This window comes from Simochromis diagramma, unplaced genomic scaffold, assembly GCF_900408965.1.
Source record: "Simochromis diagramma unplaced genomic scaffold, fSimDia1.1 OVJJ01000302.1, whole genome shotgun sequence".
NCBI lineage: Eukaryota > Metazoa > Chordata > Actinopteri > Cichliformes > Cichlidae > Simochromis > Simochromis diagramma.
The window spans coordinates 10,408,172-10,431,236 of NW_024386792.1; the positions used below are offsets into that span (position 1 = coordinate 10,408,172).

The window sequence follows — 23,065 nt, forward strand, 5'->3', positions numbered from 1 at the left end:
ATTTGTCTTTTTATTGGACTTAAGACAAGATACATCCACCACCAATTCTGATAAATTACGTCCATTAAATCAGGTCATTTCTTTTAATAGCACACAAAGAAAAATATCAAAGATTGACTAAAGAGCTTTATATTAAGATTTTAAACATAGAAATCTTAATAAAATTATGAAAAAAAAACAGCAATTGCACAAGCAACAAATACAACATGAACAATAAATTAGGATGTTCACGGGAGCATTTCAATATGTCATCCAATGAGATGTGCCTGAAAGCCATCCAAGATGTTTTCTTTCTAAAACAAAGGGTTTTATTTATAGATACTTACCTGTAATACTACAAAGCAAACGTAAAGTCGGGGTCTCCCCACTGAATGTGGTGTCACTATTGGAGGTCTTGGGAATTGGGATTGTCATTGTGATGGGTTTGTGGAACTTTCTTCTCCTTGGCTCCAATGTGACAATTGGGCTGAACGTTGCTTTATTACCAAGAATCTTTCTCACCATGTCAACATCAATAGGCTGAGCCTGGGGCAAGATATGTGGTAATATGTATTCATATTTTTTTTCTTCATAGCCATAATTTGGATATTCTGTTGGTATACCAGTCAAGGAATGTACACACCTGAAGCCCAACTCTAATCTTCTTAGTAAGGGCTCCTTCAGGGAATACAGCCTGGACCTGGGGCACGAGAGTACTACTGAGGACCCCGCCCTCTGGACCAATCAAATGACTGTCCTGCTTTATCCTTGACACAACAGCAAAATACTGTGGGAAGTCTCTGGTGATGATGCGACATATTCTTTTCTTTTCAAGTTCCTCAGGGGAATCAAGTTCTGTGAAAGAAAGCATAAAGTCAGTGCTTTGTTTTTTCCCTTTATTATTTAAGTACTGTGCTTCACATTATTATACTAGCATTTTAAAATCTATAAGACAACTCTCTCCTGCTCTAGTGTTGCTCGTTTTATGGCATTCATGTATTGTTTTACATAAAATGCTTTGAGATATCAACCTATCGATCACAGTTATACATCACAGGCCACTTCAGATCCCTTACTTTCATCCATGCCATTAAGTATCTGGTTCAGTTCCTCTTCAGTGAAGTCACAGTGGTGTTCCTTCCAGCTCTCTCCTGTTTCACTCCTTAAGATCACTAGCTCCCGCTCTGTGCCCCGCAGAGCAGCAAAATGGGGGATCTCTACAATCACAGGCCTAAAAGGTGTGACAAGGTAAAAGCAAATACAAATTGGACTAATGCTAATTAATGCTTTTCAGCGCTAACTCCAGAGAAAAATCAATGATAGCATAGTGTTTAGGTTGACATGTGAATGAATTTACGAAGAAAGAAAACAATAAAAACTCAGTTAAAATTAATTTCAAAACACAAACTATGAACATAAAAACAAATAAACATCTATTTCACATCAGGACCAGAATCCAACTAGAAACATGATTGGGGAGATAGGTGCTTGTGGGAAGCATGAAGAAAACGCAACAGGTTAAGGTAACAGGTCAGGTGGTAAAGCTGTGCTTCTCTTCAAAGAAAGAAAAGAAGCACCACAAAAATAAATTATAAAAATTAATATATATATATATCATGAAAAACTAAAAAAAAATTCAAATTTTAGGACAAGGGAAAAACACGGGTGGGCGTGTAACCAGGATTTGAGGGTGGTTGGGTATCACCCTCACATGGTCCTACCCGAGGAACTTGGTTCCTGGAGGACCCAGCTGCAGGATGCGACTGACCAAGCTCTCACCCTCATTCAGAGGGGGTGGAGCTGTAGGTAGGTGGAGCTTACTGATCCATACGCAGCACAGAGGGGGAGTGAAGAAGAAAGTATGAACACACCACACAACTACTGAAACACACTTATACCAGATAGTACAAAGCCACCAGCAAGTACACAAACTGTTAGTAGATGCGCGCAGACACACACAAACACACGCACACTCAACCAAATTTACCCCAAGAACTGGGCTCCAGTGGGTCCCACTTCTATAATGCGACCAGCCAGCCCTTCACCCTCTACCATAGGTGGCATAGAGGCCAGACGATGCCTCTTCACCAGCCTGCAAGTCACCCGTGTCGGGGCAGAGCACTTTCTTGGTGGGACAATAATTCGCAAACCATTGTGACGGCAACCACGCATAGCTCCACCTCTGGCATCTACCATGAAGCTGACCAGGAAGCTAAAGAAAAGGCACCAGAAATGGATGAATTGGTTTCTAGACATTCAAACAAATAAAGATGCAAAATCTCCATGCTCACAAGGCAACTGAATCAAGTAAAGGTAAAAGAAAAGGCTATTTTTGTAACCTGAGAAGAGACATTAATAACAAATAGGTCTCAATAAATATCACTTTATCCTGGAGAAACACTTTTTTGGTTTTATTCTGCTTTAATTTTTTTAACTTGCAAGATTCTGGTCAGGACACAGGTTGTATTATGAACTGATATAATTAAATTGCATTAAAACAGGGCAAAGCCAGCTAGAGCTGCACTAAGGATAAAAACAAATCTGGTTATTTCAGGTTATTTCAGGTAATGTAAGGGCATTCATTATGAAATAAAGCAAAGAAACAGGATGGAAATGAGAAAATCATTCAAAAGTGACAAAGAAAAAGAAGTAAAGGCACAAAGGAGATAAGAAAATAGACAAAATAAAGACTTCACCTGCTGTTGTCATGGTCTAGGCATGGTGAGGAACGGCTAGAAGCAGAATACAAAAACAACACACACACACACACACACAGAGTCACAAATACAGAGAAGATAAGAGAATGCACATCGAAGCAACAACAAAATAAACAAAAGAGAAAGAGAGAAAAAAGAATGAGTAAAAGTGAGAAAACCTGACCAGACAGATAATTACACAGCAGCAAAAATAAAAGGAGTAGAAAAGACACATGAGAAAGTATGAAAAACACACCAAAAGTACACCAGAAAAAAATAAGGGCATGTAAAAGATGGAATATCTATTTCAGAATATAATGACAACCCTTGAAGTAGTGCATTAGCCAGCACAAGCAGCAGAACAGTCAGTAATTTGTTGCAGGAGGTATATAAGCTGAAGGACAGCTGCAAACAGGAGAAAGATTTACTGAAATAAAGGCTTGCAAAGCACCGAGATGCCATTTTGTGTCTTAAACTTTGGTGACTTTATCAGCAAGTAAACTAAAATAGAACCAGAAAATACACAACAATGGCAGAATAATGCTTTGAGTATAAGTAAATCATTAAAAAAAAAATCAATATCAGCTGATCCTTTGACATGCTGCTGCACATACTGTACACAAAGCAAAATGCAAATGAGAAGATCCAGTTAGAAATGCCCACATAGCCTGTTTATCCAAGATGTACACCTTTGTGTATAAAGATGGAGCCTTTAGTCTGAATTCTAATGTCCAAGCTCACTCTGAAATTAAAATGCTACAAGTGTAAAAAAAAATTGATTTTACTTTGAAGTCAATGTGCCTGTAGAGGGCACTGCTACCATAAACAGGTTGGTAGAATTTCCAAAGATGGGCTTAATGTATTTATTTCTATAAGAGACGCCATGCAAAATGAAACTGTACCTGAGTGTAGTGACAATAAAGACAATTCTGCTTTTGATTGTGGATAATTTACTAAAGAAATTTGGATAAAGTGTGCACCCTAAGCTGATTTAATGCAAGTCCACAAAATGTTTATGGCATCTTGTGGTTTTTACAAATTGTGGGTTTTAAAAAAAACCCTCAGTATTTCCAGACATAATGGGAATGTGTATGTTAAGTTTGCAACTGGGTTAAGTCCCAACATTTGGATTTTCTCTGAAAGAACGGAGAGTGAGTTTTTCTCTGTGTGTGTTTGTGTGTGTTTATACCCAGAATGTAGCAGACTGGAGGACAGCACAACATTATCAAGATGTTCAGCACCCCAGCTCAGACGGAATGAGTCCTTTTCATGCTCTCTAGACAGTGTTGACACCTAAAGAACAACAAGCATCAGCAGGCTGGTTGGACTCACCTCGAGTGTCTAAAGATACTTTATTGAAGGTTAGACTACGGATACTACGCTTACCTGGTGACTTGTAAGCAGATCTTCAATGAGAACTTCTCTTTGATGGAAACTTTGGTGAATGGGAGTGTGTTGGGGCCTGATGAAAAACCAAGGTGAATCTTCTCAGACTTTTTCTGTATATATCTGCATTACTTAGGTATTCCTTATGATGATGAACTTGGCTAACAGCAGATCAGGAAGGTTTGCTGTGAGCAAATTTAGATGTTTGTCAAATACAATATGTGTGTGCTGTTTCTGACCTGTCCAAGTTGTGGCTCATGTAATTGAAGCCATCTAGATAATGTCCTGGCAGAGAGTCATCTCCCAGCTCACGGAGGTCCTCTGCTCTTAGATACTCTCCCCCATCACCTGTCATTGTGTCCTCGCCTGGAAAACAGATACAACAAAAATGCCAAACCTTGTTATGAACAATGAAAAAATTAATAACACTCTCTCTCTCATGTATATATATATGTAATATATGTTGCATTGACTATGCAAGTAATATGGGGATCGAAAAGATGAGCTCCACAGACATCTCAGATAATGGCTCTTCTTCAACTCTTCGAGCACTTTTTCAGATCCAAAACTACATCACCTACAATACACTTTTTTACAACTTTTGAACAATGAGGTATAATTTTTTAATGAAGCTCAGTCATGACTTATTGTGTCTCATGACTGGAGTAGTTTTTTCCTATAAAAAAATTAGCTTGATATCGATGAGCAGCACACTAAATTCTTGTTTTCTACATTTAAGTAACTTACCCTCTTCATCAGACACATCGAGAATCTCAGTCATGGTCTCTGGAACATTCAGTTTGTGTTTCTCTGTAACCGTCTAATGTAACACCATTCAGAGTCATGGAAAACAGACAACCAAAACAGAGAAAGGTTATAGTTTAAGTTAAAAAAAATTTCCTGGCTCCATTTCCAGAGGCTAAAGCAATCATGAGCTTACAGTTGTGGTTGTGATGACCTCCTCAGTGACGACTTTCAGTGTGTCTACCACAGAAATGTAACCCAAACGTTTCGCAATTGACAGAGCGGTATTTCCATTCTAACAGAGAGAAGGATATACGATAGCGTACCAGCAGAACTTTTTCCACAACATATTTCACATGTTAAAAGTAAATGCTTGGGCTCTATTGTGTCTTACCACTGTAGTAGTATTGGGCTTGGCCCCATGTTGTAATAAAACATTAATTATGTGTGTATTCCCTTGTTGTGCCGCTTGATGAAGTGGCGTGTAACCATTCTGCAGGGCAAAAGTTTAAAAAGAAGACAACAAAATTTTGTTAAGTCACAGTAGAAACTAAAACGAAAGTGATGCTATATTTGAGTTTTGTTTCACGCTGTGTCTGCAGTTTAAGTTAAATAGAGCTTGCATGCTTCAAATTTAAGATTTAAATATAACCTTGGTTTTGGAGTTGACGCTGGCTCCTTGTTGTAACAGGAAGTTAACCATCTTGGCATTTCCATAATGACAGGCGACAATCAGAGGGGTATATCCAAGCTGTAGCGAGGGGGGAGAGGGTGAGAGATGAAAACTGATCTTCTGTAAGCAAGCACTAAACTCAATCTTAATGCTTCCTGAATATATGATGTATATGAAGACTTTGTTATGTTTTTAAAAAGCCTCTGGATGGCAGGTATTTACATGCACGTCCATATGATACACTTAAATATTAACATGTAAACATAAAGCGATTAAACAGAAAGTAAGCAAGACATACTGTCATTCACACAGGAAAATTCTTGTAGATTAGCATACTGTTAGGTTTTCATTACTAGTAAATCTTCTTATAGAATCTTCTTTTGTGTATACTTGTTAAATTTGTCATGCACATGCATGTCTGTACTTTGGTTTGCTGGTCCAAGTTGGCATCATGTTTGGCTAGTACTTCTGTTACAGTGACTTTGTCCTCTTGGGCAGCAAGATGCAGAGGAGTTAGTCCACTCTGTAAAACACAAAGCAATGTCACATTACCATCCTTCACACTTTTTTATTTTATTACTTTTCTTAACATAGTAATAAATTGCTTCATGGAACAAATTAGACAAAACTGTTTTTTATAGAGCACTCAGCTTAAGAACTAAAGAGTTTTATACAGCTGTATGTAGACTGCATGTGTTTCTTGTTTCCACTTCAAATTATTTTAATAAATAAAAATGTCATAAAGATTGTGCTCCTGTGTGACCTTTGTCGCTGTGTTCACATGGGCTCCTTTTCCCAGCAGGAGGCTGGCCATCTCTGCATGTCCTTCCTGAGCTGCCAGATGCAGAGGGCTGACTCCCTGTTTTGTTAAAGCATTGGTCTCTGCTCCATACTGCAGTAGCGCTAAAGCAATGTTTGTCTGGTTCTTTTTGGCTGCAATGTGGAGAGGAGTGTAGCCATTCTAAAACAGAGGAAAGAAAGAAGATATACACTGTGATAGAAATACAGTACATGCAAACAAGTGTGAGCTTCTCATGGACCTTTATTTTTCTTTAAAACTCAGCCTAACCTTTGCAGTAGCATGAGGCGATGCACCTTTATCCAGGAGCAGCAGCGCCACCTCTTGGTTGTCATAATGAGCTGCCACATGTAGTGGAGTTAAGCCATTCTGTGAAAAGAAGCATTTGATTTAATGAAACTTTTTGCAAGCCTTTGTGATATTTTTGTGTGTGTGTTTTTGTGTGTGTTTTTTTTTTTTGTTTCAAGTCAGTTTTATTCCATAATTTGTGTTTCAGAGAAAACAATCAGATGCTCAAAGATTAAGTGTAATGTGTCTCTCTCTGCAATTAAGACAATTACCCTCAGTGCTGGGTTTTGTTTCAGAACCTGCTTCTACAACTTCAGCTCACCTTGCCAGCATCATCAGTAAGAGCTCTGCGCTGAAGGAGAAGTTTTGCTACGTCGAGGCTTCCATATTTTGCTGCTACATGTAATGGAGTGAATCCTTTCTGTAGATGTAAAAGGGATTAATTAAAATTCCACTGATTTAACTTATCACATGTTATTTATCTGTCTACATGCATTCATCCTCTGTTCACCTTGGTGGCCATTGAGTGTGAAGCTCCAGCCTCCAGGAGCACAGCAGCTGTCTCCACCTGCCCCTCTCTGGCTGAAATGTGGAGAGGAGTGTAGCCATTTGTGGTGGCAGCATCCGGGTAGGCCATGTGCTGTAATAGTAGCTGGACAATGTCTGTTTTTCCCAGACGTGATGCAATGTGCAGGGGAGTCTGGTCCTCCTGTAGTTGAGGGAAAAAGAGGTAGTACATGTTATAGAAGAAAAGGATAAACGGAAATGATGCAGTCATTTAAAAGCAGTAAAATTAGAATGAACGGTGATGTTGTAGGCAGAGCTGGGACAGGTGACATCAGGCATTCAAACCAGTGCTTGAAATATAAAAATTTACTGTAAACAGAAGGAAAGAGTGATTAATGTTTACAGCTGACTCACCCTGGCCATGGCATCCACCAACGCTCCATTTCTCAGCAAACAGCGAACCACTTCCATCTGTCCTGCTCGTGCTGCCATATGGAGAGCTGTCTCACCGCGCTGATAAGCAAAGACAGAAGATTTATAAGCTTTAGGACGCTGTGCTAAACACAAAAAGTACACCAGAACGGGGTACATTTTTTCACGTGCTTGCACTGAAACAAATGAAATGTGTGTTTACTTTGTGATGTGTATTTCCGACTGCTGATCGCTGACCTGATAAAAGAAATGACTACTTACGATGTTACGAACATCAGGAGAAGCTCCATTCTGCAGTAGAAGTAAAACGATGTTGAGGTGACCCATGAAAGCAGCTACGTGGATGGGAGTCAGACCAGACTGCGATAATGAAAAAAGAGACATGCAGTAACAACAAGGAGAAGCATTAAATGCAAATTTAGAACAATGTTAGCAACAAAGTATACTGTGCTAATCCATGAAATCCTGACACACCAAAACAATCTCACCTCAGTAATTGCCTGTATGGAGGCACCGTATTTGACCAGCAGCTCCATCACCTTCACTCTGTTTTTCTTACAAGCAATGTGGAGAGGAGTAAAACCATTCTGGCAGAGACAATAAGAGAAAAATTAGCAGGAATATGCATGTCTCTATAGTAAAAAGGTAGCATTGGAGTATTTAAATTTTATAACCTTATTTTATATTTCAGGAGTTATTAAACTTTTTGGGTCAACTGACCCCTGATAATCTGATTAACCCTATGCTTACTACTGTTGGGACTCTTATATATCATTAAAAATAACTGTATTCTGACCATTTCCAAACCAAAGAGGCATTTAATTTGAAGGTGAAAAGTCAGAATATACGTGTTCCCAGTCAGAATTTTTTAACTGTATCTGCCCCTCAAGTCAGATTTCCAACTCAGACCATCAATGCTGACTTCACAATCCAAGTTGGCAGTTTGAAATTCCTCAGGAACATTTTATATGAAAGAATATGGAAATATAAATATATAAATAAGCATACTAGTAAATTGCAAGATATTCACGATCCATAGTGTCACTCTTTTTATCTTAATATGTGCATCAGTAAATATCATGATAATTTCTGTTAATACCAGTTTTGGTGCTTCTCTTATTGTTTCTTTGAACCCTTACCAGTGCTCTTGCATTGGGATTGGCCTTCTTGTCCAGGAGGAGCTTAGTTACTCTGTAGTGGCCACAGTGAGCTGCGACGTGCAGCGCGGTAAGGTAGTCGAGTGTGACATCATCAACAGGCGCCTTGTGTTGCAGCAGTAGTTTTACACACTCTATGTGGTCTCCCTGGGCTGACATGTGCAGTGGAGACAGTCCATTCTATATGGAGGCAAAAAATTTAAAGAATAGTAGCCGAGATGAAAACCAAAGGAATATAAAAAGGAACAATAGTACTCATATTGTATAAATTATAAATGATATACTAGTGCAAATATGCTAACCTTGGTTCTAGCTAGGATGGGGGCTCCTCTTTCCAGCAAAAGCTCAACTGCAGGATCATGTCCACTCCTGGCTGCACAATGCAGGGGCGTCAAACCATCCTTCGGAACAATCACATATGCACAAGCAAACACACACATTAATCCAGTTTAAAGATTTTGAGAAAGAGGACCTGGAAAGTTGTTGATTCCACTTATTTATTGTTCACTATGGTTTTAATAAAAGCTGAGTCTTACTCTTGTTTTAGCATCTATCTGAGAACCTCGGTCCAATAACAGGGCCACCATGTTGGTGTTGCCCCTCTTAGAGGCAACATGTAGAGGTGTTATTCCATTCTGACAAGGCAGATACAGAAACAAAGGTACATCAAAAACTACAGCATGTAAAAGTCTTAGCAAAGTAGTTTAGCTACAAACATACAGAAAGAAATGTAACGTTTAATGGGCTAGAGGTAAATGTATTAATAAAGGCTTATTAGAAGTGAACACTACGATGGTAAATAACATGCCCTTCTGTAATGATCAAAGTCAAAAACAGCCACACAGTAGGAATTTGGCTGTACCCTGGCTGTGAAGTCAACAGCGGCTCCTCTGTTCAGCAACAGGGTGGAGACATTCACGTTACCATAGTGAGCCGCAATGTGCAGAGGGGTGAAACCACTCTGATAGGAAAGGAGAGAATAGAGAGGGACAGAGTGAAAGGAAAAGAGGTTAGAGAGTGCAGAACAGCTCATCACGAAAAGGAGAAAAGTAAAATGAAAGTGAACAAAAGAAAGTAAAAAAGAAAGAAAGACTTTTCATTGTTAGATACAGGAATAGACTCTACTGAAGCAGACTCTGCTGAAGTAGTAATATGATGAAAGAGCGTGCTGAAAGAAAAACATTGTGTAAGAAGGAGCATAAAAATGAGCAAATCCCAAAATAGCACATTCAATAGATAATACATGCAAAACTGCTCAAGTTCAGCCATGCTTACTAAAAAAAACTACGGGTGAATCAACTTGGTTTTTTGGATACATAAATATATTGAAATAAAGGACAAAACATAACTCATAAGCACCAAGCAACACTATGGACGCTCGCAAGTATGTGTTTCTACTTGGGTAGACAAATGAACATTTATATATTAGCTATATATATAAATTTTCATAGTACACAATTGCAGGTCGGTTCACTCCTTACCTTCCCATTCTGATAGACATGGTGCAATTTAATTAAGAAACAAAGTTTACTTAAAGATCAGAGATCAAAGTGTTTCAGAGAAGTAAATCAACATGCACAAGGACACACATGCGCTGAGTTACGCGTAGAAAGATAGGAGTAAAAGAAAAAGCTGATTTTACTTTCAGGTTATCAATTCAGTATAAAATTCGTAAACATAATACATTTCAATGACCTATCAATTAAAAATAACAACAAAAATCTATAAAATAAATGATCAGTAATTAACTGACATTCTCTGGGGATTATCAATACAACACATTGTGTTTTACTGTCAGCCATGCAGTGTCTAATACAGCAAACTCTGGCATGCAGGGTATCCCTATGTCACAAAAGTCCTCAATAAGTAAGGACAAGATCAAAACAAAAGAGCTGAAAAAAATGGTCAGAAGTGACAAAATTCAGAATCAAAGGAGGAGGTGATAAGTCTGTATACCTCTGTGGTTCTATTGACCATCATCTGGTTATGATGCATAGAGAGAGAAAAGGGGAATAGGGTGAAGGGCTGTTAGGGGAAACACTCAGTACTTTTTTTTTATTTAAAAAACTGAGTATGTTTATAAGTTTGCACAGTTTGAAAATAAAAAATAAGGACCTGTACAATACAGCATTTTCAGAGAGGCCTGGTCTGTCCGTTTTATTATTGTTCCCTAAGGAACCCACAAACAATAAAATGTAACTTGTCCCCGTTGCCCTCCCTCACCTTAGACTGGACATCAGCGTTGTGGTCATTCTGAAGCAGCAGTGCAGCAGACTTTGTGTCGTCTTTGCGGGCAGCAATGTGCAGGGCTGGAAGGCGTACCTTACCCTTAGTGTCATGCTCCAACAACAAGGAGACAACTGAGTTGTGCCCCTGCTGAAGAGCAATAGCAAGTGGAGTAAAGCCATCCTGGAGGAGCACAGGGGGAAAAAAGTTAAATGGTTACACGCTTCATAGAGAAAATAAAAGAAAATAGGCAAGATATTACATATTGTTTTTACCTTCAATAATTGTATATATAACAATATGAAAGAAAAACATACCTCTGTTGCAATGCTTTGATTTCCTTCATTTTCCAAGAGGTATCGCACGACCTCCAAGTGATTCTCCTGAGCCGCCATGTAGAGTGGCGTGAAGCCATTCTGAAGAGATATACAGGCAAAAACAAAACCACATCATATACTTGTTGCTTGTGTTGCATGCTGATACATTTTGTAAAAGTTCTTGTTAATTCTCACCTGTGACTGAGAATTGACATCTGCTCCTCTTGACACCAACAATTTGACTACTTCTTTTTGTCCAGCCAAAGAGGCAATATGGAGGGCAGTGTTTCCTTTCTGCAAAGAGAAAACAGGGTTAAGATCACCAACCAAATATCTGTCCTCTCTTACCTCCCTCATTAATTATATAAAGTCTTAACCCTGAAAATTCCAGAAAATTCAGAATTTTGAAAATGAATGTTTATTGAAATGTTTGACACATATAAAAAATATACATACATTTGGTGTTACAGGGCTAAAATCACATTATGCAAACATTTCATTTCTGCTTTAATGTTTAGGATGTAAAAGTTGGGTTTAATTCCAAGAAACGTATTCAAGTCACTCGAAGGACACAAACAGCAGAGTGATAGATTCTGTGTCAGCTGTTCACTGCTGCTAGCTGTTGAGCCTGAGTCATGAGGCAGTCACAGACTCACATAACAAGCAGCTTGCCAAAAAGCGCACTACACATTCACTCTCGCCTTCTCTTACTCCTTCCGACTGAATGGTACAATATCTAAACTTAGCACAAAAAGTAAGGATTTCTTTGTTGTAACAATGCTTCTTGGCAATAAATCTTATACTGTTGGAAAGGGTTGAGCAGCAGAGTTGAGTATACAAAACATATTGGCCATATAATAATAATAATAATTTAACAACAGAGGCCCCTGTAACATCTGGAAGAACCTTGCACAGCCACAACAGCCTTGCACCTCCTCCATTGCACCTCACACATTACTGTAGGTTGCCATTCAACAGCAGTCTAGGACAAAGCTGGTATATGCTATAGGAAATTGTTAGATTGTCAATAAGTCTTGTTTCTTCAGATTTCAATTAGCCAATCCAATAAATGACACAAAGCACAAGTCATTAGTAGAAGAAGCTGTTTGGGATTGGCAGAGAGGTTTTTCATGGGCGCAACCGACACACTCAACTCTGCTGCTCAACCCACAAATGCATTTTCCTTACCAATGTGGCACCATTTAATGGAAAAAAAATTAAACAGGGCTTCCAACATTTACTGCCAAGAAACATTGTTACAACAAACAAGTAATCAGCCAATCAAAAGTTTCCTGACTCGTTGTGCTAAGTTTATATATGATACAATTATTAATATTTTATTAATTAATAAAACTGAATGTCTGAAGAAACAAACAATCAAACTCTCATAATCATCTTAAATCACCCTCATATCCACCCCAATGGCTCCTTAATTCACTAAAGAAGGAATGATTTTTATGGTATTTTACAACTTATTTAATTCCATCATCTCCTTCTTTCTCCTTTAGTTAAAATAATTTTCTTATCTTTTTTTTCGTCTTTTAAAAATTTAGCTTTATCTTTAAAAAGTTATCTTTGCCAATGCAAGCCAAAGAAAAACCCATTAGATATATAGTGAGCGTTTAAAGCAACAATTATATTAACTGAATTATATTAATTAAAGACCCCATAAAGCTAAATCGTGTGTGTACCTTGGTGGAAGAGTCAACAGATGCTCCTCTCTGTAGCAGTTCCTCCACCAATTCCTTGTGCCCCTCCTTAGCCGCCAGGTGTAACGCATTGAGACCATTCTAAACAGGAAACAAGAGAAGATTTCAAGAAAACACGTGAAGAAGAAATGAAACTGCGTGGTGCTCAGGGAATCATATTACAACACCCCTGTATCAAAGATAAGGCATACCAACATTACAGGACATAAAGCGATATCTACTGGAAATTGGCTCAATAACAATCTAATGCAATCATGTATACTCCTGCAAAAAAGGAAAACTACAGTACAAGAGTGAATTTTTATAAAATTGGCAACAATAAAAAATCTTGATTAAGTTTATAGTCACTTATGAAGGTATAATCCAACTTGACATTGCATTATACTGTACATGATTTATGGCATTCATTTCATTCACAGTTGGAGAGATTGACATTTAAGAATGGAAACAGAAGAAAAACTATTTGGGTTAAAAAAACTGGCTGATTTTTCACAGTTCAATTCGCTCATAACAAAAGCCTCACCTCAGATTTATCAACAGGAACTATAGCAGCACAAGAGGAGAGCAGACCTCAAATGTTGCACTCCAACAAGCCCTTACAACACAACTGAGTTATCCCCACTCGAAAACTCACAGTACCTCTTCTGACACTGACATTTACACACAGAAACAAACTCTAAACAAAACAAAAACCATTCACCTCGTCCTCCTTTTCTTCCATCCTGTGCTTTGGATCTTTGAAATGTTGCTCTTTTTTTATCTTTCAAAATGCCCGCTCCTTTGGGTATTCTGTGCCTTCATGAATCCTTTGCTCTGTTTTCTTTTGTCTTTGGTGATGGAACTCCAACCAGTCCTCCACCTCCTGCTTCCTCTATACTGGTTTAGAACCAGCTTTCTAGGTTTATGTGCTCTGTCCTCTTCCTGCAGGCTAATTCAGATGAATGACAGCGAGGAAATGTGCCTCTAAGCTCTGGATGCTTTTTGGGCAGTGATATAAAAGAGGAGCTGTTGCTAACCCCTCTATCATTGCCTTTTCCCCTCCATAGCACATGTACATCATGCATATACATTCACACACAAATAGAAACACGCCCTCTCTTTCTTTCTCGCGAGTTGCTAAATGCCAAACAGCCAAGGGGGGTGTCATATTTCTGCACAGTCATAGAGGGAACCCAAACACACATCCAAACATAGATAATCATATTTAGAAGCAACTGAAAATGTCAGCCTTTAAAATAAAAAGGGGGGCATTCCTCAAAGGCCAAAGTATATCAGTGACTGTCTGGCTGAGTGATTTATAACATGACTTTAAAAAGAGTGAAAAATGACACATAGTTCATATCACTATGGTACATCCATAAAACCTAAGAAGGCATAAATGCCTTCAGTTTGTGCAAATGGTTTCTAATGAGCTACGAGTAAAGCGGCACAAATGGCACTACTCCAGTGTCTGTTATGTGTCTTAATCAAATCTGCAGAGATCCACCGATCGACAGTCTATGACACATTCTCAATCAGTTTCATGTATGTCAGATTATGAGTTGGTCACACTGCATCACGCTAAAATAGTCACACATGCTCTCACAGCACAGTCGCTTAAAGTGTGAAAGCTCCTCACGGTCTAATCAAGTCTAATCAAACACTTAAATCATCATCACGCAGGTCTGCAAGGTCTGCAAGGTCTGCAACTGACTCATCATAGCAAGCACTCACTTTTGATAAGTAAAGACTTTAAATTTTAATATATGTTTTTGCTGATTTTTTTTAATTGTCATTATCACTTCCACAATGATCACACTGCATATCATGTTTGTCCGGTCGCATGGCCAAACCTTCTAATATCATCATCACTTCAGTATATTTTAAATCAGTATGCAGTTAGTCCATCTGTGACTTTTTCCACTGAACTGGCAACGAATGAAAAGAGAAAAAAAAAATAGTCTAGGCTATATCAGACGCTCTTTGCTGACATTTGAGAAGCAGAAAGTCCAGCCTCAGTTATGCTTCAGTTCTGAAATGATAGACTCACTGACACAGCAAAAAATAATCATACTTTCAGCCACATTTCAGCCATTATGTATTTCAGGAGAGACAAGAAAACCCTACAAAACACACACACACACACACATACACACACACACAGTCACACAAACCAATCTAAATCTCCTTTCCCTCTGAGCTCAGTTGTTCCTAAAAGCTTCATTTAGCTAATGGACATCGTGATCCCTGGCACTTTGTTGCTTCCCCTAGCAGGAGACAAAATGTTGAGCTTCATCCAGCGCAGATTGTCATTCAAGCTGCTTTGACCGCTGACCTTTGTTATAAGCACACATGGTATAAACAACCATGCTTACTTGGTGCCGTTTTATTGTCTCAAATGTCACAGGGGAAAGATGTTGGAGGAAATAATGTAAATGTCATAAATGTCACAGTGGGATAGATTTTGGAGCAAATAATGTAAATGCATGCGGATTAAAGTAAAGAGTAATATTACTCACCAAGGATTAAAATTTTAAGTAGATTAGAAGGGAAATCTGGCCTTTAATTGTGAAGAGCGAAACAGTTCTTATACACACTCTTAACACGCAAATACAAGCACATAGGCATATTGTATTAAAATGCAGAATAAGCTGTAGTGACTCATTCTCTTTTGAAATCCTAAAACTCAAACACACCATGCTTAAAAACGGGAAGAACAAACATCATCTGTAAAAAACATTACAACTTTATTTATACATCTCATTCATAAAATCTGTGCAATGGAGAATCATAGTATGACAGTGGCTTTGGCAAGCTAGGAATATACCCCTCACTCTCTCTTCTACTAACTTAGGCAGCCTTCTGCCCTTGGCGCCAGTTTCTGGCCCTTGCCACTCTCTTCGTGCTTTCTAGGTTTTTACTCTTCAGTTATTAATGAATATAGCACCAAGGGCGATACTCAAAATATGTGCATGACTTAGTGTGTGACATTTGCAGCTTCTTTTGGTGTTTTGTGGATGGATAGACTTTTTAAAGAAACCATGAATAACATTAAACATGATAAAATACTAAGATACAGTTCCTGTATTTGATTGCATTGTGAACGGTAATCGGAAACACATTAAAACAAGCAAAAGGAAATTGGGTCATTCAACTGCAATGTCACATTATCCGGCTCTTGTCAATAGACTACTAACTCTAATGACTCATTATCGGACATTATTTCAGATAATGGCTTTGTGATAATGATGCTTTTCCGTGATTCGTTCAAGTCTTTGGAGAAAATTTGCATTTATGCACAGAATTATTGTGATTTTTTTTTTTTTTTATCTTACTGCAGTAATCAAAAGCATTAATCCTGGGCTCATGCCATCACTTCCAGTACGGTCATGTCACTGCCTGTTGTGCTTTGACTTAACAAAATCATTCTAGAGACATCACTCATCAGCTGTCATACACATTCAGCAGAAATTAAGACCAGTGATGTGTGCTTTAACTTAACCATACTGTCAATGTCTTTCCTCTTAAAATTGGTGAGTAAATAGGTAAAGACACAACAGACTTCCCTGCCTGTCACCACAGCATATATCTGTAGGTGGAAAAAGTGTAGAAATGATCTGTGAATGTGTGAATGTATGATTATGTATTTAAGCACGTGCAATCAGAATTAGAGACAAATACACACGTGGGAAGATGCACACATTATTTTATATTATTTTACATTTGGCTATTGAAAACACTAAGAGAAAAAAAGTAATGCATTTATGTGCATGTTATAACTTTAATTTGGTTTACTTACACATCACTGGAATAAAATACAGTCTATAGCTTATGTTCATATGTGCTGGGAGATATTTAACGTGCTTAGGTCCAAAATTACATTCACTGCACATTATACTGGCCTCTACACACACAATAATGAGGGAATAACTGGGATATGTATAAAAATGTCCCTTACATTTTTTGGTCACTTGACAAGGTCTCAAATTTGATCATCTGACCACCGAGAAATCCTATTAGGGCAAGGCTCTCCTGTTGCAGGACAGGAGGTGTGTGTGCCTACGTACATGTCTGTGTGTATGTGTATGTGAAGATTAGTGTGTGCACAGCTTTCTATATTCAGGCTTCCCTCTCGGGGCACAAAACAGAGCCCATGGTGCCCATGATAACAAACAGCAGAGCTACGGGTTGGCTTTTTATAGCTGCAAACCAGCTATAACAGTCAAGCAATGACACAGTAAAAAATAACGATATGCACGCACACACACAACACATACGCTCACGTAGCCTCACTCCTTTAGGCTGTCTTGTGACTGCTGTAAATCACATTGACGTAGACAGGAGAGAGGAGTAGGGGGAAATATTTTAACCTCTCCAATCCCTCCCCTTCTGCGGAATGTGGGACAGGGCGAGTATGGGGAGGGGACGAGAACAGCTGTCACGGAGACAGACCTTTTCAAAAGCTGCTGAGATTGGGGGGAAGAATGGGTGTGGTGGGGGGGAAAGGGAGTAATTGTAGCTATGAGGGTAGCTGTGAGTATGTAAAGGGATATGGCAGGTTAAGGTACTCGCTGTGTGATGCCATCATGACACGGCAGGGCGAAGGTTAGCTTGAGCAGGTTTGACAGTAGCTTGCATTGAAGCACTAAACAGCAGATTTTAGATATTATTTCACACAACTGCTATATCAGTTCTGGAAAGTTGTAATAAATATTTAGATTAAAAAAAAAACTAAAAACTTAAAAAGTATTATTTAAAATTAAAAACACAAAGATGGAGTTTTGAAAAATATAACTCCATAAAACCTGAAAATTTGTCACAGTTTTTATTTTTATCGCCCCTCTTCAAATTAATGTAACTGCATACAAGAATTCAAACAAAATCCAATGTTGTTTAAGTTTTCTTACCTGGTTACATGTGCTGATGTCAACCCCGTTCTTCAGGAATTCAAGGACTTTGTCAATGTTTCCAGCTCTGGCAGCCCGGAGGAAACTGGTGTTACTGTCCGACTACAGAGATTAAACAGAAATTAGGGTAATATTAATAACAAGTAAATAAGCAAATGTTACTAATTTATTTTGTTACTGTGTCATTCTGATAAAAGTGCCACATATATGTAATATTACAGTAACAACATTAAAGGCCGCATTCCATTTATCAGACAAAACAGTATTTTTCTCTCTCTCACACACACACACACACACACACACACACACACACACACACACACACACACACACACACACACACACAACACACACACACACACACACACAGTCATGATGGGTTTGTTCCTTAAAGCTCTTTTAATGTGAAAACATAAAATAAAGGGTCAATCATGTGTTTTTATATGGCTACATAGCTGCTTGTACAGTATCAGTGGCCTACTAGGCTACTCTAAATGTAACCATCACAAAGCAGCTGCGCACGCGTGCACACACACACATGCACACACACACATGCACACACAGAGTCATGTTTCCACATCGCCAGAGGACATTATGTTGACTTACATTCATTTCATGGAGATTCTAACCTTGATCCCTACATCAGGTTGTCATACTAAATTTGCATTTTGATGTCGTGTTTTTTTGTTCAGGCTTAAGTTTATTTCTGTTTTATTTAGCCATTCCTGGTGTCTTTTTTTAGTTTTACTTGTGTCTTTACTATTTTTTCCTCCATTTTTGTCTGTCCTGCACTGATAAATATCACCTGCTTTAAACTGCCGCACTTGTTCCCAATCTGTTACTGTTTGATCTCAAGCCTTCCAGCATTTCTTGTTCTCCTGGTGTAAGACTTGTTTTCATTTTATTCAAAATGTGTTCATTTTTTGTTAGAATTGTTCGTTACTGCCTGATCAACAGTTAATGACAGACTGCCTTTATGTGCATGTACACAGCAAATTTAAGTTTTAAATGTAAATTGTGTTTTCCTCTTGCTCTTTAAAAAAATGTACGAGGAATAGCACTCTTTACTGAGTTGGATTAAATATAAATCTTACCAAATAGTGTTATATTTTTAAGGCAGTATCAGAATTAAAAGAAAAATCTTATATTAATAAAACATCTAACATTTGTTTACTGCAGACAATCATAATCACTGCAGCTTAATGAACAGAAATTTAACAACCAATTTTAACAGCAAACAAAAAAACAAAACAAAGTCAAAGGAAGTGATGACTTTCTGACGATGGCCTGTCATTACCTCTGTAATGATTTTGGCCCAAAATAGAATTTTTCATTGCATGACATCTGATATTTGAATAATCAAAATATACCGACGTATCGCTTTATTTGCTGAATATCACAGTATGTGAACATTAGTACTGTCTTCATTATCTTGAGAGTGTCAACAAGTTTCTAACCTCTTTTTAGCGAGGTTAAAGTGTTAAAGTGTCAGTCAATCACCACTGGGCGTTAACTTGTAAGGTCATCAAACTTCGCAATACATGTCAACAATCATACCACACCCCCTATGTGGATTACCCTTCACGTGCAATGTCGCACAATCCCAAACAAACCATCAGACATTAACATGTTTGTTTCTTTTTTTTTTTTTTGCCTGTCTCGTTTGGTTCTTTTGCCATCAGAATTGTTGTCTAAAGGCAAAGAAAGATGCCCAATGGATTTACTTTACCAAATGGACCATCCCAGCCTTGCTGTATTGGTCTATTTGATTCACCTTTGCTTTTATTGTTTATTTTATTTTCATTTGCTGAACATGGGACAAACAAACATGTTTGTTTCTGACAAAAAAGGACATTAGCAGAAAAAGAAATTATAACAACCTAAGTCTGCTTTTTCCATCTCTTACCAGTAAATCATCAACGTTAGATCCAGTGTCAGCAGCCTTGTAGTAATCAGTATGTTGATTTAAGGCATAGTCAATCCCAACGGTCTTTGAAGCTTTATCTGATCCACATATCTTACATGTTGCTGCATTTCCCATGGTTACCATTCAGACAGGAAAAGAATTCACAGCTTTACCTGAATATTGTCGCCTTTCTTTACTCTCTTTGGCCACTTTGTCAAATTCTTGCAGTTTCTCACTTTGCATCTCTCAGTACACTCCTGATTACTGGCATCCTTTAATCCTACAGTCCAATAAATTTGTACATATCTTTGGTTCAAACATATTTAATAAATTACCAAATCTTGCTTCCTTTTCTAATTAATTCTACTACATTTCCTTGTTGTTCCCTTTTATCACAGTGCAAGCTACTGAGGATCAGCCTCTAGCTCTGACTTAATGTACGATGTACTGTGGTCAAGGCCCAGTCCTGCCTACTCTTCCGCTGCCTCTCCTCTCTTGCAGTAAGATAACAACTGCAGCCATAAACATTTAACCCTTACTGTTTATCCTGTCTTAGCTATTTTTACCATTCTAGACCTTCAGTTCCACCCAGAAACAACCCACTGATGGGTGTGTGTGTGTTCATGGTAGGGTGCATAACAGCTGGGTTTCACTCAGAATGTAGACCACATGGCCTACGGTGCTTTCAGGAACACCAAGGGTCAGGATTCTGAGACAAAATTAAAAAATGAACACAGCAATAAAAAGATTTAAATAAGAAATTCACTAATTGAGATTTCTTTGGCCAATTCCATGTTTTTTTGCAAGTCTGACATGGTAATACAGATTTTTGATGATTCTGATTCTCTTCTTTCTAAGAACTATAACTGTTCTTCAAAGCAAAATTAGCTGAAGCATACATAATTAACTGAAATGTCTGATATATTTTTCCTTACCAAACAAAAGCAACAGATTTATATAACAACGACAACAAAAAAACTTTCATCTTTTTTCAGCATGTTTATAACAGGCTTTCAGCCCTTCCTTCATTTTTACTCATCTCTATAATTGTCTACATAACTCCTTCGATCCTTTGCTCATACCGAGGCTGCTGGCTTGGATTGGCTCTGAGCTCTGGACAGCTTTAGCTTTAGTCCCTTTGCCTTGGTTACTTTCTTATAAATGTTCATGGTGGTGATTTAAGTGTTTGATTAGGTTTGCTGTTACAAAGGTTTTTCATGGTAGTGAACAGTGAGACTTTACCTCCAAAAGTTGACAGTACTGTTTATCCCCAACCTTATAAACAGTACTGTTTATAAGGTTGGGAAAACCTGCAGTCAGCTGAGACTGAAGAAGTCACTTGGATGAGTGACGAAATGTCCAGATGAACAGAATCAACTTTTGGAGATTTACTTACCTGGATGATTGAGAATGCATCAAGAAGTGAGTCTTTACAACACTAATGACATGTTAGTGTGTGGCTGTGAGTGTGTATGCAACTGTTTGGCTGTGCTGCTGTACATGTGTTGCTCATGCATAACGGGACATATGGGAGGCTGACCGAAACCACTGAAAAATGGACCAAGTCAGATCCGGTTAGTACAAGCAATCTAATTTCAACCTTACATAGAATTTTTCACTACACAGAACTCGTTTTGTGTGTGTGTGTGTGTGTGTATTCTTCAGTCTCCACTTTTTGAGTTTTTACTCGTCTGCCTGCCTGATTCAGCTGTTTGCCAAACTCCACATGCAGAGATTGGATTGATTGAGATCCAGCTGTAATCTCTGTATCCGTACAGGATTTGCACAGATTCGCCTGGAGTCAGTCATGTAATGAAGGACAACACAAGTATGCTTACACTGGATGAAAATCAAAACTCTACTTATTATCACGAATGTCTCATTAACAGCTGCTTTGTGTACACGAGGTCACTATGAACATATGTGCACTAGTATTGCTAGGGGCTTTTATTGCCATGAAGGTTAAAACAAAGACGGTGAAAATCTTTTAAAAAAATTATACTATTTATGGTAGACAGTGGTACAGTACTATTTCTTTGACATTGTACTTTATCCGTTACCTAGTGCGATTTCAACCACCTCCACATCTGTGCAAATCCCACAGCCCCTTTTCATGTTGTCCTACAGTAACACCAAAGCGTACGATAAGGCCACCACAGAATGTGGTAATGAAATTGTCATGATACACACCACGTGTGACAGATTTTACCTGACGCTTTCGTTCAGCTCTTTCCCGCTGCCGTCTCCTCTTCTCCCTGGCTTTCTGCAAAGCTCTGTAGTCTGGGTGTTGCTCAAGCTCGCGAGCTTTCTTAAGATGGGCTGCAGCGTGGGCCATGACTTCACCCTTCTACTTTTCTGTGTGTTTTCCTTGGTGCTAAAGTTTATAAATTCTGCCTAAAGCAAACTAAACACCTTCACTTTTTATATTTGTCAATAAAAAATGCCATACTATATAAATTATAAAAAGTTATTAGGCCTTGTTTTGCATCAGCATTATGCTAATACTAAAAGAAAAAACAGAAAAATATTGACTAATTACTCCGAAATGACTGAAAAAAAGAATTTAAAGAAGCGTTAACCCAAATTCAGTGAAAAATAAAATATTTTTAAAAAACTGTTGCATATTCCTCTTTTTCCTTTCTTCAGTTTTCTTTTCTTCCACCTTGTACAGCAGTTAGATTTCAGTCTTCATACAAAAACACAGGCATACACACACCTACAGGTGCTCAAAAAATGAATCCCTCCCCTCGTATGGTCCTATCAAACACGAACAAGAGGGATGATGACTGAAAAGGGCTGATGAAAAATGAACATAAGAACCACTCACACTCTCATCCTCATCACATATTTCAACACACAAACAGGGAATTACCCATCCCAGATGTACATGAAAACCCTCCATGTGAACAGATGTGGCGACAAAAGGCTCTGAGTGTGTACGAGCGTGTCCTTGCATGAGTGTTAATGTGCATGTGAGCCAGAGTCACAGGAAATTTTTCATTGTGTAAGGGGTTTAAGGAGGCTGTGTGCTAACAGCCAGCTGACTGCTGCAGACACAGCTACTTCCTCTACTGCTGTGAAAATGCTCTCCATCCTTAGCGAATGAGGTAAATGTATAGTGAAGATTTAATAGGTCAGAAAGGACCATGAGATGGATTACAATGGTCGAAATACGGTAAATATTCTAGTCATGGTATGGTTAACCCCCAATTTACAAGTTCATAAATTTATAAAGTCTGTAAGGACTTCGTATTTTGTCGCAGTTTAAATGATGTATGCGTTTAGTTTCTTTTATTACATACTACAGACTTTTCCAAATAAAAATGGAAAAGAATGATGTAAAAAGTGTTCAAATAAAAA

At 38.2% G+C, this 23,065-nt stretch overlaps 1 protein-coding gene across 9 annotated transcripts in view; it reads right to left on the reverse strand.

The window, feature by feature from the left end:
- The window catches only part of LOC120729019 (ankyrin-2-like), a 59,085-nt gene that overhangs the window by 22,114 nt on the left and 13,906 nt on the right, over nucleotides 1-23,065 (reverse strand). For 3 of the 9 annotated variants that reach the window (XM_040024371.1, XM_040024378.1, XM_040024379.1), the window contains exons 2-33: nucleotides 17,800-17,901; nucleotides 12,896-12,994; nucleotides 11,400-11,498; nucleotides 11,205-11,303; nucleotides 10,885-11,070; nucleotides 10,618-10,641; nucleotides 10,143-10,151; nucleotides 9,524-9,622; nucleotides 9,198-9,296; nucleotides 8,964-9,062; nucleotides 8,644-8,841; nucleotides 7,993-8,091; nucleotides 7,766-7,864; nucleotides 7,487-7,585; nucleotides 7,077-7,274; nucleotides 6,888-6,986; nucleotides 6,548-6,646; nucleotides 6,242-6,439; nucleotides 5,903-6,001; nucleotides 5,458-5,556; nucleotides 5,200-5,298; nucleotides 5,002-5,100; nucleotides 4,809-4,881; nucleotides 4,301-4,427; nucleotides 4,062-4,137; nucleotides 3,865-3,968; nucleotides 2,676-2,711; nucleotides 1,967-2,191; nucleotides 1,701-1,799; nucleotides 1,056-1,210; nucleotides 623-834; nucleotides 327-525 (exon numbers count right to left, since the gene is read on the reverse strand). In XM_040024371.1, the coding sequence (XP_039880305.1) occupies nucleotides 327-525; nucleotides 623-834; nucleotides 1,056-1,210; nucleotides 1,701-1,799; nucleotides 1,967-2,191; nucleotides 2,676-2,711; nucleotides 3,865-3,968; nucleotides 4,062-4,137; nucleotides 4,301-4,427; nucleotides 4,809-4,881; nucleotides 5,002-5,100; nucleotides 5,200-5,298; nucleotides 5,458-5,556; nucleotides 5,903-6,001; nucleotides 6,242-6,439; nucleotides 6,548-6,646; nucleotides 6,888-6,986; nucleotides 7,077-7,274; nucleotides 7,487-7,585; nucleotides 7,766-7,864; nucleotides 7,993-8,091; nucleotides 8,644-8,841; nucleotides 8,964-9,062; nucleotides 9,198-9,296; nucleotides 9,524-9,622; nucleotides 10,143-10,151; nucleotides 10,618-10,641; nucleotides 10,885-11,070; nucleotides 11,205-11,303; nucleotides 11,400-11,498; nucleotides 12,896-12,994; nucleotides 17,800-17,901 (3,706 nt within the window). Of the gene's footprint in view, nucleotides 1-326; nucleotides 526-622; nucleotides 835-1,055; nucleotides 1,211-1,700; nucleotides 1,800-1,966; nucleotides 2,192-2,675; nucleotides 2,712-3,864; nucleotides 3,969-4,061; nucleotides 4,138-4,300; nucleotides 4,428-4,808; nucleotides 4,882-5,001; nucleotides 5,101-5,199; nucleotides 5,299-5,457; nucleotides 5,557-5,902; nucleotides 6,002-6,241; nucleotides 6,440-6,547; nucleotides 6,647-6,887; nucleotides 6,987-7,076; nucleotides 7,275-7,486; nucleotides 7,586-7,765; nucleotides 7,865-7,992; nucleotides 8,092-8,643; nucleotides 8,842-8,963; nucleotides 9,063-9,197; nucleotides 9,297-9,523; nucleotides 9,623-10,142; nucleotides 10,152-10,617; nucleotides 10,642-10,884; nucleotides 11,071-11,204; nucleotides 11,304-11,399; nucleotides 11,499-12,895; nucleotides 12,995-13,613; nucleotides 17,596-17,799; nucleotides 17,902-23,065 lie in introns of those variants that run through there. The other 6 variants (XM_040024377.1, XM_040024374.1, XM_040024373.1 and 3 more) reach the window with 6 other exon arrangements.